Genomic DNA, 14,397 nt, shown 5'->3' with positions numbered 1-14,397 from the left:
TCTGAGACGATGCCCCCTAGTTCTAAATTCCCTCCCCGCCAAGCCCCCTCAGAATCTTGTGTTTCAAAGTATTCATAGCATAGAAACGGTCCGTGCTGGTGTTTATATTCCACACCAGCCTCTACCCACCCATCAAGATTTAACAGCTTAACCTGGCACCACAATCATTTAGACTTAAGAAATCAAAGAACCCTTGGTCTTGGGGAGAGGAATGTTTTGGTTCCAGTTTCATTCAATAAACAAACTTAGATCCAATAAACCGGCCTGGAGGAATTGGTCGTTTTCTGATCCTACAATTGGTGCAATGCAGTTCATTCACCCACCCGTCCCACCCCAACCCTCCTGCCCCCCCGACCGCCTCAGCCCCCCCACCCCACGCCCCGTCCTCTCTCCCCCTCCCCCTCCCCATCAAGTGCATCTCATTACCACACGCCAGTTCGAGTGGTGTTCAGAAGTACGCACGTCCATTCCAAATGTTGAAGAATTTCGATTCATCAACCCACATGTCACCTTTGACGTGTGACTCTGCAGCCTCTTGTCCTGCACTATTCCAGACTAACTGTGTATATTTAGATCACCTCAGACACTCGGAAGGCCCGAGTATCTCCTGTCTAACTCAGACCCTGACCCTGGGGATTAGCCTCGCGACATTACTGGGTCTCCAGAGCGTGAATGTCTGCGGTTACTCAGTGAGCAGGCCTGGACACAGTGTGATCAAGACTACCTCGGACTGTTTTCTCCAAGTCCATTGGGTGAGAATTCTTCCCTTCTACTCCACTTTATTCATTTTTAAACTGGCTCCCTGGTCATTGCACTGAGCCATTGAAGTTACAATCACCTTTACAACCTTGATAAGTTTCACCAGCTCATCAACTCGAGGTAATTGTGCATTTTTCCTGGGTCCCTCCAGACTACCCTGGCTGCCCATCAGGCTCCTCTCCCAAAGATTTATCATCCATTCCATAGCCAACTGATAAACTGCTTCTAACAGCCGGTTACAGATCTGCCCCGGGGAGGGAGAGGCAGCAGAAACCTACCGTCAGTACCTCCCAACCAGCTGCTATCCGCTTTGCTCTGAACTTTGTGAGTCCCATTTGCTTGATTCATCTTGGGGGACCCTTGGGAGTTATTGCTGAATATTTAGAAAGGAAAATATCAGTTAGCGCAGGAAATCAAAGTGGAGGCAAAAGCAACGAGGCTGTAGAGGGTAGCGACCCGGTCAGCAACAACCCACCCCGCAAGTTGCCGATCCAGCCACCATTCTGCAGACCGAGGGAAACCAGACCTTGATTACTGCCACTATCATCAGGCTCAATACCCGATCTCCCCGGCACCAGGCCCCAGTCCCCACCTGGCGTAGTATGACCTCAGTCCCCCCGGCACTGGGCCGCAGTACGCACTATCTACAAGAGGAAAGCAGCAAGACTACTTCGACAGCACCACAATGCCTCAAAAGCTCTACCAATAGCAGCAACTTGATGGAAACACAACATGGTTTGATAGAAATGGCTGTTCCACCATCACCAAGGCTGCAGGGTGACTTGGACAGGTTAGGTGAGTGGGCAAACTTGTGGCAGATACAGTATAATGTGGATAAATGTGAGGTTATCCACTGGTGGCAAAAACACGAGGGCAGATTATCTGAATGGCGGCAGATTAGGAAAAGGGGAGGTGCAGTGAGACCTGGGTGTCATGGTACATCAGTCATTGAAAGTTGGCATACAGGTACAGCAGGTGGTGAAGGCAGCAAATGGTATGTTGGCCTTCATAGCTAAGGGATTTGAGTATAGGAGCAGGGAGGTCTTACTGCAGTTGTACAGGGCCTTAGTGAGGCCTCACCTGGAATAGTGTGTTCAGTTTTGGTCTCTGAATCTGAGGAAGGACATTCTTGCTATTGAGGGAGTGCAGCGAAGGTTCACCAGACTGATTCCCGGGATGGCTGGACTGACATATGCGGAGAGACTGGATCGACTGGGCCTGTATACACTGGAGTTTAGAAGGATGAGAGGGGATCTCATAGAAACATATAAAATTCTGACGGGACTGGACAAGTTAGATGCAGGAAGAATGTTCCCGATGTTGGGGAAGTCCAGAACCAGGGGACACAGTCTAAGGATAAGGGGTAAGCCATTTAGGACCGAGATGAGGAGAAACTTCTTCACCCAGAGAGTGGTGAACCTGTGGAATTCTCTACCACAGAAAGTAGTTGATGCTAGTTCATTGGATCTATTCAAGAGGGAGTTAGATATGGCCCTTACGGCTAAAGAGATCAAGGGGTATGGAGAGAAAGCAGGAAAGGGGTACTGAGGTGAATGATCAGCCATGATCTTATTGAATGGCGGTGCAGGCTCGAAGGGCCAAATGGCCTACTCCTGCACCTATTTTCTATGTTTCTATGGGGAATTTCCTACCGGGCATCACTGTGGGAGCACAAACAGCACAGAGCGCAGTGGTCAAGAAGGGCCGTCACCTTCTCAGGGCAACTAGGAATGGGCAATAAATGCCAGCCTTGTTCACACTGTCCACAATGAGTGAACAAATGAACATACAGTACGGTGCTCCCTCAGTACTGCCCCTCCGACAGTGCGGCACTCCTTCAGTACTGCCCCTCCGACAGTGCGGCACTCCCTCAGTACTGCCCCTCCGACAGTGCGGCACTCCCTCAGTACTGCCCCTCCGACAGTGCGGCACTCCCTCAGTACTGCCCCTCCGAAAGTGCGGCGCTCCCTCAGTTCTGCCCCCTTCGACAGTGCGGCACTCCCTCAGTACTGCCCCTCCGACAGTGCAGCGCTCCCTCAGTCCTGCCCCCTTCGACAGTGCGGCACTCCCTCAGTACTGCCCCTCCGACAGTGCGGCACTCCCTCAGTACTGCCCCTTCGACAGTGTGGCACTCCCTCAGTACTGCCCCTCCGACAGTGTGGCGCTCCCTCAGTACTGCCCCTCCGACAGTGCGGCACTCCCTCAGTACTGCCCCTCCGACAGTGCGGTGCTCCCTCAGTACTGCGCCTCCGACAGTGCGGCACTCCCTCAGTGCTGCACTGAAATGTCAGCCTAGATTATGTGTTCAAATCCTGGATCGGGACTTGAACCTAACTCAATAGGCGATGAAGATTTTGGCACGAATGGAGTAAATGTCCAATTGCTAGAGATAGCCCGAGTGCGCATCGCTATACTGCTCAAAACATGCAGTCTTAAGGCGATGAGTACAGCTGGTGAGAGAAATGGGAAGGCTGCACAGACACTCAAAGGTTTGAGTTAAATCATTGTTGGGCCAATGTACGAACAGCTTTAATCTAGATCTAACTGTGCTAAACCGGACCTGGAACTGCTTGATCCTGATCATGGGTGTCTCAATAGAGTCAAGGTGGTGGCCCGCCATCTTCTCAAGGGCATAAATGCTGGCCTTGCCAGTAACGCTCACATCCCAGGAAAGAATAAAAGTTCCCCCTTCCTCAGTATTAATATACTTCATCTTGATATATGCAGAACTCTCCTCCAACCCCCCTCCCAGGTACTTTCACAGACTGCATTTGAGCAGTAGAATTGCATGCAGTGTCAATTTGATTTGTCAATAGACAACTTACCATAGACTGGTGACAGGGCTCAAGTGATCTCTCGGACCTTCCCAGGCCACCACACAATGTGGTTCAGTTATGTTCCTGGCAGACAGTGAGAATCGCTCAAACTCAGATGGAGATATCAGGTAAAAGCCTAAAACAGAACAAGCAGCAGGAAATACATTAATGCAGCAACGTGACCAGGTATCGACAAGGCCTGAAGTTCCAAAGCCTGACCACTTGTTAATATCGCACTGTAATCTTCAGTTTCAGATGGGAAAACATTCAGGCAAAAGACACCCAGAGCCACGTTTATTCACAGTAAACTTGCTCAGAGAGACCTCAAACCACATCAGTCGGAACTGATTCAAAGTTGGCCTTAGAGGCAAGAAATCAGGCTTCAAAACAACAAAGCATCGTGTCCCCTTTAAAACATGAAATTAAAAGTTACTTTAAGCAGGAGAGTGGGATTAATGGACATCTCAGGCACGATGGGACAAATGGCCTTCCGTAATGCAAGATTCCAGGATTCTTAATCTTAACGGGGAGGAAGAGAGGGGCGGGAGGGGGCAAAGAGAAGGAGGGAGGAAGGAAGAGAGAGGCGGGGGGAAAGAGAGGGGCGGGGGGGGGGGGGGGGAAAGAGGGAAGGGGGGGGGGGGAGAAGAGAAAGAAAGAGAGAGAGAGAGAGAGAGAGAGAGAGAGAGAGAGAGATGGAGGGGGGAGGGTTTTACTAATATGCCACCACTGTAGAGTAGCACAGTGCCACACTGACCGACCTGGGATTCGCTAACTGTGACCGAGTACATTACTGGGTGGCAGCCTGGGATTACCACAAACTGCTGAAGAATGTTGAACATTATTTAAGTCTGAGTTACCTTGGCCTGTTCGTGTGAAGACGCACGAAGCGATGCCACTGATGTCCTCTTTCCTGATGCAGTCGTATCGCATCTGTGGACGCAGTCCTGGGATTGTGAAAATGTGAATATCTCCCAGGTTCGTTAAACACACCAGGCAGTTCTCCGAATAGTCGTCCGAGGCAACACTGGGAAAATTCATTAACCCCAATTTACGCACTCTGGATCCTTCGTGGGCAGTAAGTTTGAACTTTGTCTTTGCACTGACCTTCGGAAGCGTAAACACCTGTACACAAATCAATGCTTTAGTGACAACATGAGAGAGAGAGAGAGAGAGAGAGAGAGAGAGTCACCCAACTTCTCCACAGTGAAGGAGTCTGTTCCCCACTCGCACAGCGGAGCCAGTCTCCACTGCCATGCACAAGTCACCACTGTTCCTGTCCCAGATGGAACAGCAAATTTTTGGGAGGCTCCACGGCCGCAGCCGAGCCAGATTCCAAATGGAGAGATTTAAACAAAATGAGGAGAATTTTAAAATCGCAGCGTGGCTGGACCGGGAGTCAAAGTGGGTCAGCGAGCACTGGCGGCAATGGGTGAGCGGGACTTGGTGCGAGTTAGGACACGGGGCAACGGGTGAGCGGGACTGGGTGCGAGTTAGGACACGGGGCAACGGGTGAGCGGGACTGGGTGCGAGTTAGGACACAGGACAGTGAGCACAGGGTGCGATGGGTGAGCGGGACTGGGTGCGAGTTAGGACACAGGACAGTGAGCACAGGGGGCGATGGGTGAGCGGGACTGGGTGAGAGTTAGGACACAGGACAGTGAGCACAGGGGGCGATGGGTGAGCGGGACTGGGTGCGAGTTAGGACACGGGGCAACACGGGGCGATGGGTGAGCAGGACTTGGTGCGAGTTAGGGCACGGGGCAACACGGGGCGATGGGTGAGCGGGACTGGGTGCGAGTTAGGACACAGGACAGTGAGCACAGGGGGCGATGGGTGAGAGTTCAGATACAGGCAGAGCTTTGGATGAACCAAGTTAATTGAGGATGGAAGATCAGCCAGTTGGAAGAGTGAACTCTGAAACAGGGGGGCAAAATTCAGCAGTGCCCCATTAGTTCGATAATTTTTTACTTTTAGCCCCCAGTGAGATGCTTTGCCAAATGGTGTGAAATTTCACCCCAGGAGCGAAGGGGGCGACAAATGAGGTGCTATTCACATCGGTGCGCGGGCTGTTCCCGGCAGGAGCGAGGCGTCATCCCCGCCCAATTGTGCGGGGTCATTGGAGATTAGAGATAGTAAGGGGAAAAAGTCACTGGTGGGCGTAGTTTATAGGCCCCCAAATAATAACTTCACGGTGGGGCGGGCAATAATCAAGGGAATAATGGAGGCATGTGAAAAAGGAACGGCAGTAACCATGGGGGATTTTAACCTACATAGCGATTGGTCAAATCAAATCGCACGGGGTAGCCTGGAGGAGGAATTCATAGAATGCATACGGGATTGTTTCTTAGAACAGTATGTTACAGAACCTACAAGGGAGCAAGCTATCTTAGATCTGGTCCTGTATAAATGAGACAGGAATAATAAACGATCTCCTAGTAAAAGATCCTCTCGGAATGAGTGATCACAGTATGGTTAAATTTGTAATACAGATTGAGGGTGAGGAAGTAGTGTCTCAAACGAGCATACTATGCTTAAACAAAGGGGGCTACAGTGGGATGGGGGCAGAGTTGGCTAAAGTAGACTGGAAACACAGACTAAACGGTGGCACAATTGAGGAACAGTGGAGGACTTTTAAGGAGCTCTTTCATAGTGCTCAACAAAAATATATTCCAGTGAAAAAGAAGGGCGGCAAGAGAAGGGATAACCAGCCATGGATAACCAAGGAAATAAAGGAGTATCAAATTAAAAACCAATGCGTATAAGGTGGCCAAGGTTAGTGGGAAACTAAAAGATTGGGAAAATTTTAAACGACAGCAAAGAATGACTAAGAAAGCAATAAAGAAAGGAAAGATAGATTACGAAAGTAAAACATAAAAACAGATAGTAAAAGCTTTTACCGATATATAAAACGGAAAAGAGTGACTAAAGTAAATGTTGGTCCCTTAGAAGATGAGAAGGGGGATTTAATAATGGGAAATGTGGAAATGGCTGAGACCGTAAACAATTATTTTGCTTCGGTCTTCACAGTGGAAGACACAAAAACCATGCCAAAAATTACTGGTCACGGGAAGGGAGGACCTTGAGACAATCACTATCACTAGGGGGATAGTGCTGGACAGACTAATGGGACTGAAGGTAGACAAGTCCCCTGGTCCTGATGAAATGCATCCCAGGGTATTAAAAGAGATGGCTGAAGTTATAGCAGATGCATTCGTTATAATCTACCAAAATTCTCTGGACTCTGGGGAGATACCAGTGGATTGGAAAGCAGCTAATGTAATGCCTCTGTTTAAAAAAGGGGGCAGACAAAAGGCAGGTAACTATAGGCCGGTTAGTTTAACATTTATAGTGGGAAAATGCATGAAGCCATCATTAAGGAAGAAATAGCGGGACATCTAGATAGGAATAGTGCAATCAAGCAGACGCAACATGGATTCATGAAGGGGAAATCATGTTTAACTAATTTACTGGAATTCTTTGAGGATATAACTAGCATGGTGGATAGAGGTGTACCGATGGATGTGGTGTATTTAGATTTCCAAAAGGCATTCGATAAGGTGCTACACAAAAGGATACTGCAGAAGATAAAGGTACGCGGAGTCAGAAGAAATGTATCAGCATGGATAGAGAATTGGCTAGCTAACAGAAAGCAGAGAATCGGGATAAATGGGTCCTTTTCGGGTTGGAAATCGGTGGTTAGTGGTGTGCCACAGGGATCGGTGCTGGGACCACAACTGTTTACAATATACATAGATGACCTGGAGGAGGGGACAGAGTGTAGTGTAACAAAATTTGCAGATGACGCAAAGATTAGTGGGAAAGCGGGTTGTGTAGAGGACACAGAGAGGCTGCAAAGATATTTGGATAGGTTAAGCGAATGGGCTAAGGTTTGGCAGATGGAATACAATGTCGGAAAATGTGAGGTCATCCACCTTGGGGAAAAAAAAACAGTAAAAGCGAATATTATTTGAATGGGGAGAAATTACAACATGCTGCGGTGCAGAGGGACCTGGGGGTCCTTGTGCATGAATCCCAAAAAGTTAGTTTGCAGGTGCAGCAGGAAGGCGAATGGAATGTTGGCCTTCATTGCGAGAGGGATGGAGTACTAAAGCAGGGAGGTCCTGCTGCAACTGTACAGGGTATTGGTGAGGCCGCACCTGGAGTACTGCGTGCAGTTTTGGTCACCTTACTTAAGGAAGGATATACTGGCCTTGGAAGGGGGTACAGAGATGATTCACTCGGCTGATTCCGGAGATGAGGGGGTTACCTTATGATGATAGATTGAGTAGACTGGGTCTCTACTCGTTGGAGTTCAGAAGGATGAGGGGTGATCTTATAGAAACATTTAAAATAATGAAAGGGATAGACAAGATAGAGGCAGAGAGGTTGTTTCCACTGGTCGGGGAGACTAGAACTAGGGGGCACAGCCTCAAAATACGGGGGAGCCAATTTAAAACCGAGTTGAGAAGGAATTTCTTCTCCCAGAGGGTTGTGACTCTGTGGAATTCTTTGCCTAAGGAAGCAGTTGAGGCTAGCTCATTGAATGTATTCAAATCACAGATAGATAGATTTTTAACCAATAAGGGAATTAAGGGTTACGGGGAGCGGGCGGGTAAGTGGAGCCGAGTCCACGGCCAGATCAGCCATGATCTTGTTGAATGGCGGAGCAGGCTCAAGGGGCTAGATGGCCTACTCCTGTTCTTACATTCTCCGTACCTCTGCATCCTGTATTCATTACCATCCCTTGGAGTGTCAGATAATCTCACATCACAGTTCTCCACTGTCACAACAATTTCCAATTCCTACATCTTATTTTTAAAACTTTTACCATTTGTACTCATATCTTAAAGTGGAGATTTCCCTCCTTGGTCAGTGTGGGGGTCGGTCCCCAGGAATCTGTGCAGGTTCCTGGGCGATCCCCGGAGTCTGCCGGTTTCTGGGTCCATACCCACCTGTTGATCAGCTTCTGTGCAGCCATCATTCTCACCTGGGAACTACCTGACTCCCAATTGCTGCCTCAATGTCTCTTGCATGTCTTCTGTTCCCAGTGGTTTAGGTTAATCCCGATGATCCCATCCCTTACCCAGGGTCACTGGCCAGTATTCCAGATGGCTTCTGATGCGCCTTATGTTCATTACCTTGAACTGTTCTTCTGAGATGATCAGCACAGAATGGCTGCCCTGCATTTCTGGGGCTTTGGCAAGATCGCGAGATACTTCGAGTGGCTCAGGAAGCGGGTTCCCTCGTCCATCCAACACTGCAATCGACACCACAGGGGCTCGGTGCATCAGCTGAATTTCTTTACCTAAATTTGTGGGGTGGAGGAGAAAGGAAATCAACTATTGCCATTAGAATGGATAACCACGTGGATTACAAAGCAATGTAATCTGGGTTAATACACAGTACAAGATAGATGATTAATCTGAATCTCCATTGAATCTACAAGAGGTCATTTGGCCCAACGGGTCTGTGCTATGTTTATTCTCCAACTTGAATTGCCTCTTCCCGCCCCGCCCCTTAAATGCATCACTCACTGCGGCAGCATGTTCCACATTCTCATCGCTCTCTGTATGAAGAAATTTCTCCTAAATTCTTGATCTGACCGGTTAGTGGTGATCTTATATTTATGCCCCCTTGTTCCAGCCTCAATTGTCAACAGTTTCTCCACATCCACCCTGTCGAAATGGTCAGAACTCTAATGACCTCTATCGGGTCTCTTCTTAGTCTTCACTTTCCCCAAAAATCGCTCCAGCCTGCTCAATTCTCCAGCAGGATCATTTTCTAATCAGTAATCCTTACAATAAGGTCAACCACACAAAGTCCACGGAATACTTGCCTTTATTAGTCGAGGCATGGAATACAAGAGCAAGGAGGTTATGCTTGAACTGTATAAAACACTAGTTAGGCCACGCTGGAGTAGTGTGTGCAGTTCTGGTCACCACATTACAGGAAAGATGTGATTGCACTGGAAAGGGTGATGCAGTATAATGTGGATAAATGTGAGGTTATCCACTTTGGTGGCAAAAACAGGAAGGCGGAATATTATCTGAATGGTGACAGATCAGGAAAAGGGGAGGTGCAACGAGATCTTGGGTATCATGGTACATCAGTCATTGAAAGTTGGCATGCAGGTACTGCAGGCGGTGAAGAAGGTAAATGGCATGTGGCTTTCATTGCGAGAGGATTTGAGTATAGGAGCAGGGAGGTCTTACTGCAGTTGTACAGGGCCTTGGTGAGGCCACACCTGGACTTTTGTGTACAGTTTTGGTCTCCTAATCTGAGGAAGGACATTCTTGCTATTGAGCGAGTGCAGCGAAGGTTCACCAGACTGATTCCCGGGATGGCAGGACTGACATATGAAGAAAGACTGGATCGACTAGGCTTATATTCACGAATTTGGAAGAATCAGAGAGGATGTCATAGAAACATAAAATTCTGACGAGATTGGACAGGTTAGATGCAGGAAGAATGTTCCCAATGTTGGGGAAGTCCAGAACCAGGGGTCACAGTCTAAGGATAAGGGGTAAGCCATTTAGGACCGAGATGAAGAGAAACTTCTTCGCTCAGAGTTGTGAGCATGTGGAATTCTCTACCACAGAAAGTTGTTGAGGCCAGTTCATTAGTTATATTCAAAAGGGAGTTAGATGTGGCCTTTACGGATAAAGGAATCAAGGGGTATGGAGAGAAAGCAGGAATGGAGTACTAAAGTGGCATGATCCGCCATGATCATATAGAATGGTGGTGCAGGCTCAATGGCCTTCTCCTGCACCTATTTTGTATGTTTCTATCCCTCTACCGTTGACACTGGTTTATTTGCGGTGGGTGGTGATTGCACTTTTAACTGGTCTTGTACCAACCCCCAGGCAATTTGAGCACTGGTCTCTATATCTGTCCACTGATTGGTGGGCCTCATGGCTATGCACAGGGTGGTTTTAACTAAATAGTGGAGTTGGGTCAGGAAGATCGATTTAAATTGTTCCTAATTCTTTCCTACTGCAGCATTTGCAGGTCCCTGGTTCTGGGTACGCTCATAGATATCGTACAGATGATTACTGAAGGCTCTAGGGGTGTCTTCTGGGCGCTGCTTGGTCTGATTAAGCAGCGCCACGAAGTTTAAGTTTTGGATCCATAAATGGTTTAGGATCTCGGTCATGAGTGCATCGGTCACTGTGCCAGGCTGGCGGACTGCATCTGGCAAATTATCTTTTAGAGAAGTGGAACAGGCCAAGAGGAGAACTAGTGTCTCTCTCTTCTAACTCGGGGTGACTCTTCCTGAAATGTGCCCACCTCCTGTTAACTCCCCGAGGGTCGTCCCCATCATTAATGGGCCCCAACTTGTGGCTACCCGCTGTGGCATCAGCACCAGGTATGGGCCGTGAGTCGCTATGGTTACTGGTGATGTGACCATACGCATTAAGTCATAAGGAAGTGGTTACTACTGCTACGGTTGGCTCTGTCTCCCCAAGGTATCCCATTCTGCACCACCCTCCTGGGGATTATACTGACTGCCTTCCTCTTCACAATCTGTCTCTCACTTGTCTCCTTCCGTTGTCTCCGTTATGGCTCCCCATATTACTGCGGATACCGGGGTCTGCTGCTCCCCTAGCTTACTTTTTAGCCTTGCTATTTCTAGTTGGCACCGGGAGTGATCTGCCTCCCTATGTGGCTTCTTAATTACTTCCCTTAATGCCCCCCTAGCATCTTGTACCTCTTGCCAGAGCCCCAAGTTTTCCAATTTATATTTTTATAACTCTAATTTGTTTTCATTCAGTAGAGAGTCGGGATAAACGGGTCCCTTTTCAGAATGGCAGGCAGTGACTAGTGGGGTGCCGCAGGGCTCAGTGCTGGGACCCCAGCTATTTACAATATACATCAATGATTTAGATGAAGGAATTGAATATAATATTTCCAAGTTTGCAGACGACACTAAGCTGGGTGGCAGTGTGAGCTGCGAGGAGGATGCCAAGAGTCTGCAGGGTGACTTGGACAGGTTAGGTGAGTGGGCAAATGCATGGCAGATGCAGTATAATGTGGATAAATGTGAGGTGATCCACTTTGGTGGCAAAAACATGAAGGTAGAATATTATCTGAACGGCGGCAGATTAGGAAAAGGGGAGGTGCAACGACATGGTACGTCAGTCATTGAAAGTGGGCATGCAGGTACAGCAGGCAGTGAAGGCAGCAATGGCATGTCATAGCTAGGGGATTTGAGTATAGGAGCAGGGAGGTCTTACTGCAGTTGTACAGGGCCTTGGTGAGGCCTCACCTGGAATATTGTGTTCAGTTTTGGTCTCCTAATCTGAGGAAGGATGTTCTTGCTATTGAGGGAGTGCACCGAAGGTTCACCAGACTGATTCCCGGGATGGCAGGACTGACATATGAGGAGAGACTGGATCGACTGGGCCTGTATTCACTGGAGTTTCGAAAAATGAGAGGGGATCTCATAGAAACATATAAAATACTGACGCAGGAAAGATGTTCCCAATGTTGGGGAAGTCCAGAACCAGGGGACACAGTCTAAGGATAAGGGGTAAGCCATTTAGGACCGAGATGAGGAGAAGCGTCTTCACTCAGAGTTGTTAACCTGTGGAATTCTCTACCGCAGAGAGTTGTTGAGGCCAGTTCATTGGATATATTCAAGAGGGAGTTAGATATGGCCCTTACGACGAAAGGGATCAAGGGGTATGGAGAGAAAGCAGGAAAGGGGTACTGAGGTGATGATCAGCCATGATCTTATTGAATGGTGGTGCAGGCTCGAAGGGTCGAATGGCCTACTCCTGCACCTATTTTCTATGTTTCTATAGGCGATTTACAAGAATGTTGCCTGGACTGGAGAATTTTGGCTATGAGGGAAGATTGGAGATGCTGGGTCTGTTTTCTTTGGAAGAGAGGAGACTGAGGGGAGACCTGATTGAGGTGTATAAAATTATGGGAGGGGCCTGGATCGAGTGGATAGGAAGGACCTGTATCCTTTGGCAGAGGGGTCAACAACCAGGGGGCATGGATTTAAAGTAATTGGGGGGAGGTTGAGGGGAGACAAATGAGGGGAAATATCTTCACCCAGAGGGCGGTGGGGGTCTGGAACTCACTGCTTGAAAGGGTGGTAGAGGCAGAAATCCTCACCACATTTAAAAAATACTTGGATGTGCACTTAAAGTACTGTAACCTACAGGGCTACGGACCGAGAGCTGAAAAGTGGGATTAGGCTGGGTAGCTCTTGGTCGGTCGGCGCGGACACGATGGGCCGAAATGATTCGATGATGTGTCTTTTTAACCACCTTATCTCCCTGGCCTGCTACCTTCAGGGATCTGTGGGCCTGCACTCCAAGGTCCCTCTGTTCCTCTACACTTCTCAGTGTCCTACCATTTAATGTGTATTCCGTTGCCTTGTTAGACCTCCCCAGATGCATTACCTCACACGTCTCCGGATTGAATTCCATTTGCCACTGTTCTGCCCACCTGACCAGTTGATTGATATCTTCCTCCAGTCTACAGCTTTCGTCATTATCAACCACACAGCCGATTTTAGTGGTTATCTGCAAACTTCTTAATCATACCCCCAACATTTAAGTCCAAGTCATTGATATATACCACAAAAAGCAAGGGACCCAGCACTGAGCCCTGGCGGAACCCCACTGGAAACACCCTTCCAGTCACAAAAACATCAACCATTACCCTTTGCTTCCTGCCTTTGAGCCAATTTTGGATCCAACTTGCCACTTTGCCCTGGATCCCATGGGCTTTTATTATTGTGACCAGCCTGCCATGTGGAACTTTATCAAAAGCCTTGTTAAAATCCATATACACTACTTAAGAACATACGAAATAGAAGCAGGAGTAGGCCATAAGGCCCCTAGAGCCTGCTCCGCCATTCAATAAGATCATGGCTGATCTGATCATGGACTCAGCTCCACTTCCCTGCCCGCTCCCCATAACCCTTTATCGTTTAGTGTGGTGGAATTATATTAAAAAAATAAGGCTTAGTGGTCTTTTTTTCTGTTGCTAAAATTTGTTATGGTTAATGAATTATTTTTTAAATTATAAAGGTGACAATCGTGAATTACAATTTATTCATTATTTTTTTAAAGTTGGGACACCTGGTTTCGGGGCCGAAGCCCATGGTCCGGGACACCGACAAGGTTGGAAAACCTATGAGGGAAGACTTGGTAAATCGAGAAGTAATGTTAGCCAAGATTAGGGGTTAGAAATTGGGTGTATTAGCGCCTCTCGTCAGCCCTCCCGGGAGGCGCTAACAGGAGCACAAGTGACTTTGCGACAGGGCGTGGTGCCGCTAACGCTACGGCGTTGCACCCAGATCTCCTGTGGCCGGCAATCGTGACATCATCGCCATGTGCACGGCCCCAGACTCTAAACTCGGTTTCATTCCCTGAAGTTGCGCCGGGCGATGACAGTGACAGCTTCAGGGTCGCGCAGCCGGCAGCCGGCAGCTATCGGGGCAAAATGTCAAGGGGAGGTGGCCGGCTGCTGCTGAAAAAAACCTTCTCGTTTCGCTTTATCCGCAAGGTCGGTGCTGCAATGGCTCAGCCTGGCACTCTGCTCGAGTGTCGAGCTGATCGCACGACACCCGCCCCCCACTTCCCGGTGGGTCCAGGCATCCTCGTATGCAGAGCGGGCCCTTCCATTTAATTCAAGGGAAGAGCCCCTCGTACGTGGTTGTGCTGCTGAGCCGTGCTCCTCGCTCTCGCCCCAGGAAGGAAGTGCAGTGCTGGATTTGGCCCTCCTGATTTAGCGCTCCACTTCCTTTCGGGGGCGATAACCCCAAGTTATCGCGAGGAGCAACACTTCTGCACCTGCCGCAGTC

At 48.6% G+C, this 14,397-nt stretch overlaps 1 protein-coding gene across 3 annotated transcripts in view; it reads right to left on the bottom strand.

Moving 5' to 3' along the window:
- llgl1 (LLGL scribble cell polarity complex component 1) overlaps positions 1-14,397 on the bottom strand; it is a 164,022-nt gene that overhangs the window by 5,477 nt on the left and 144,148 nt on the right. For all 3 annotated transcript variants that reach the window (XM_070901483.1, XM_070901481.1, XM_070901482.1), the window contains exons 18-21: positions 8,714-8,880; positions 4,433-4,697; positions 3,585-3,711; positions 1,038-1,132 (exon numbers count right to left, since the gene is read on the bottom strand). In XM_070901483.1, the coding sequence (XP_070757584.1) occupies positions 1,038-1,132; positions 3,585-3,711; positions 4,433-4,697; positions 8,714-8,880 (654 nt within the window). The remainder of the gene's footprint in view (positions 1-1,037; positions 1,133-3,584; positions 3,712-4,432; positions 4,698-8,713; positions 8,881-14,397) is intronic.

This window comes from Pristiophorus japonicus, chromosome 15 (genome assembly GCF_044704955.1).
Source record: "Pristiophorus japonicus isolate sPriJap1 chromosome 15, sPriJap1.hap1, whole genome shotgun sequence".
NCBI lineage: Eukaryota > Metazoa > Chordata > Chondrichthyes > Pristiophoridae > Pristiophorus > Pristiophorus japonicus.
This window is presented reverse-complemented; position numbering and strand designations above follow the sequence as displayed.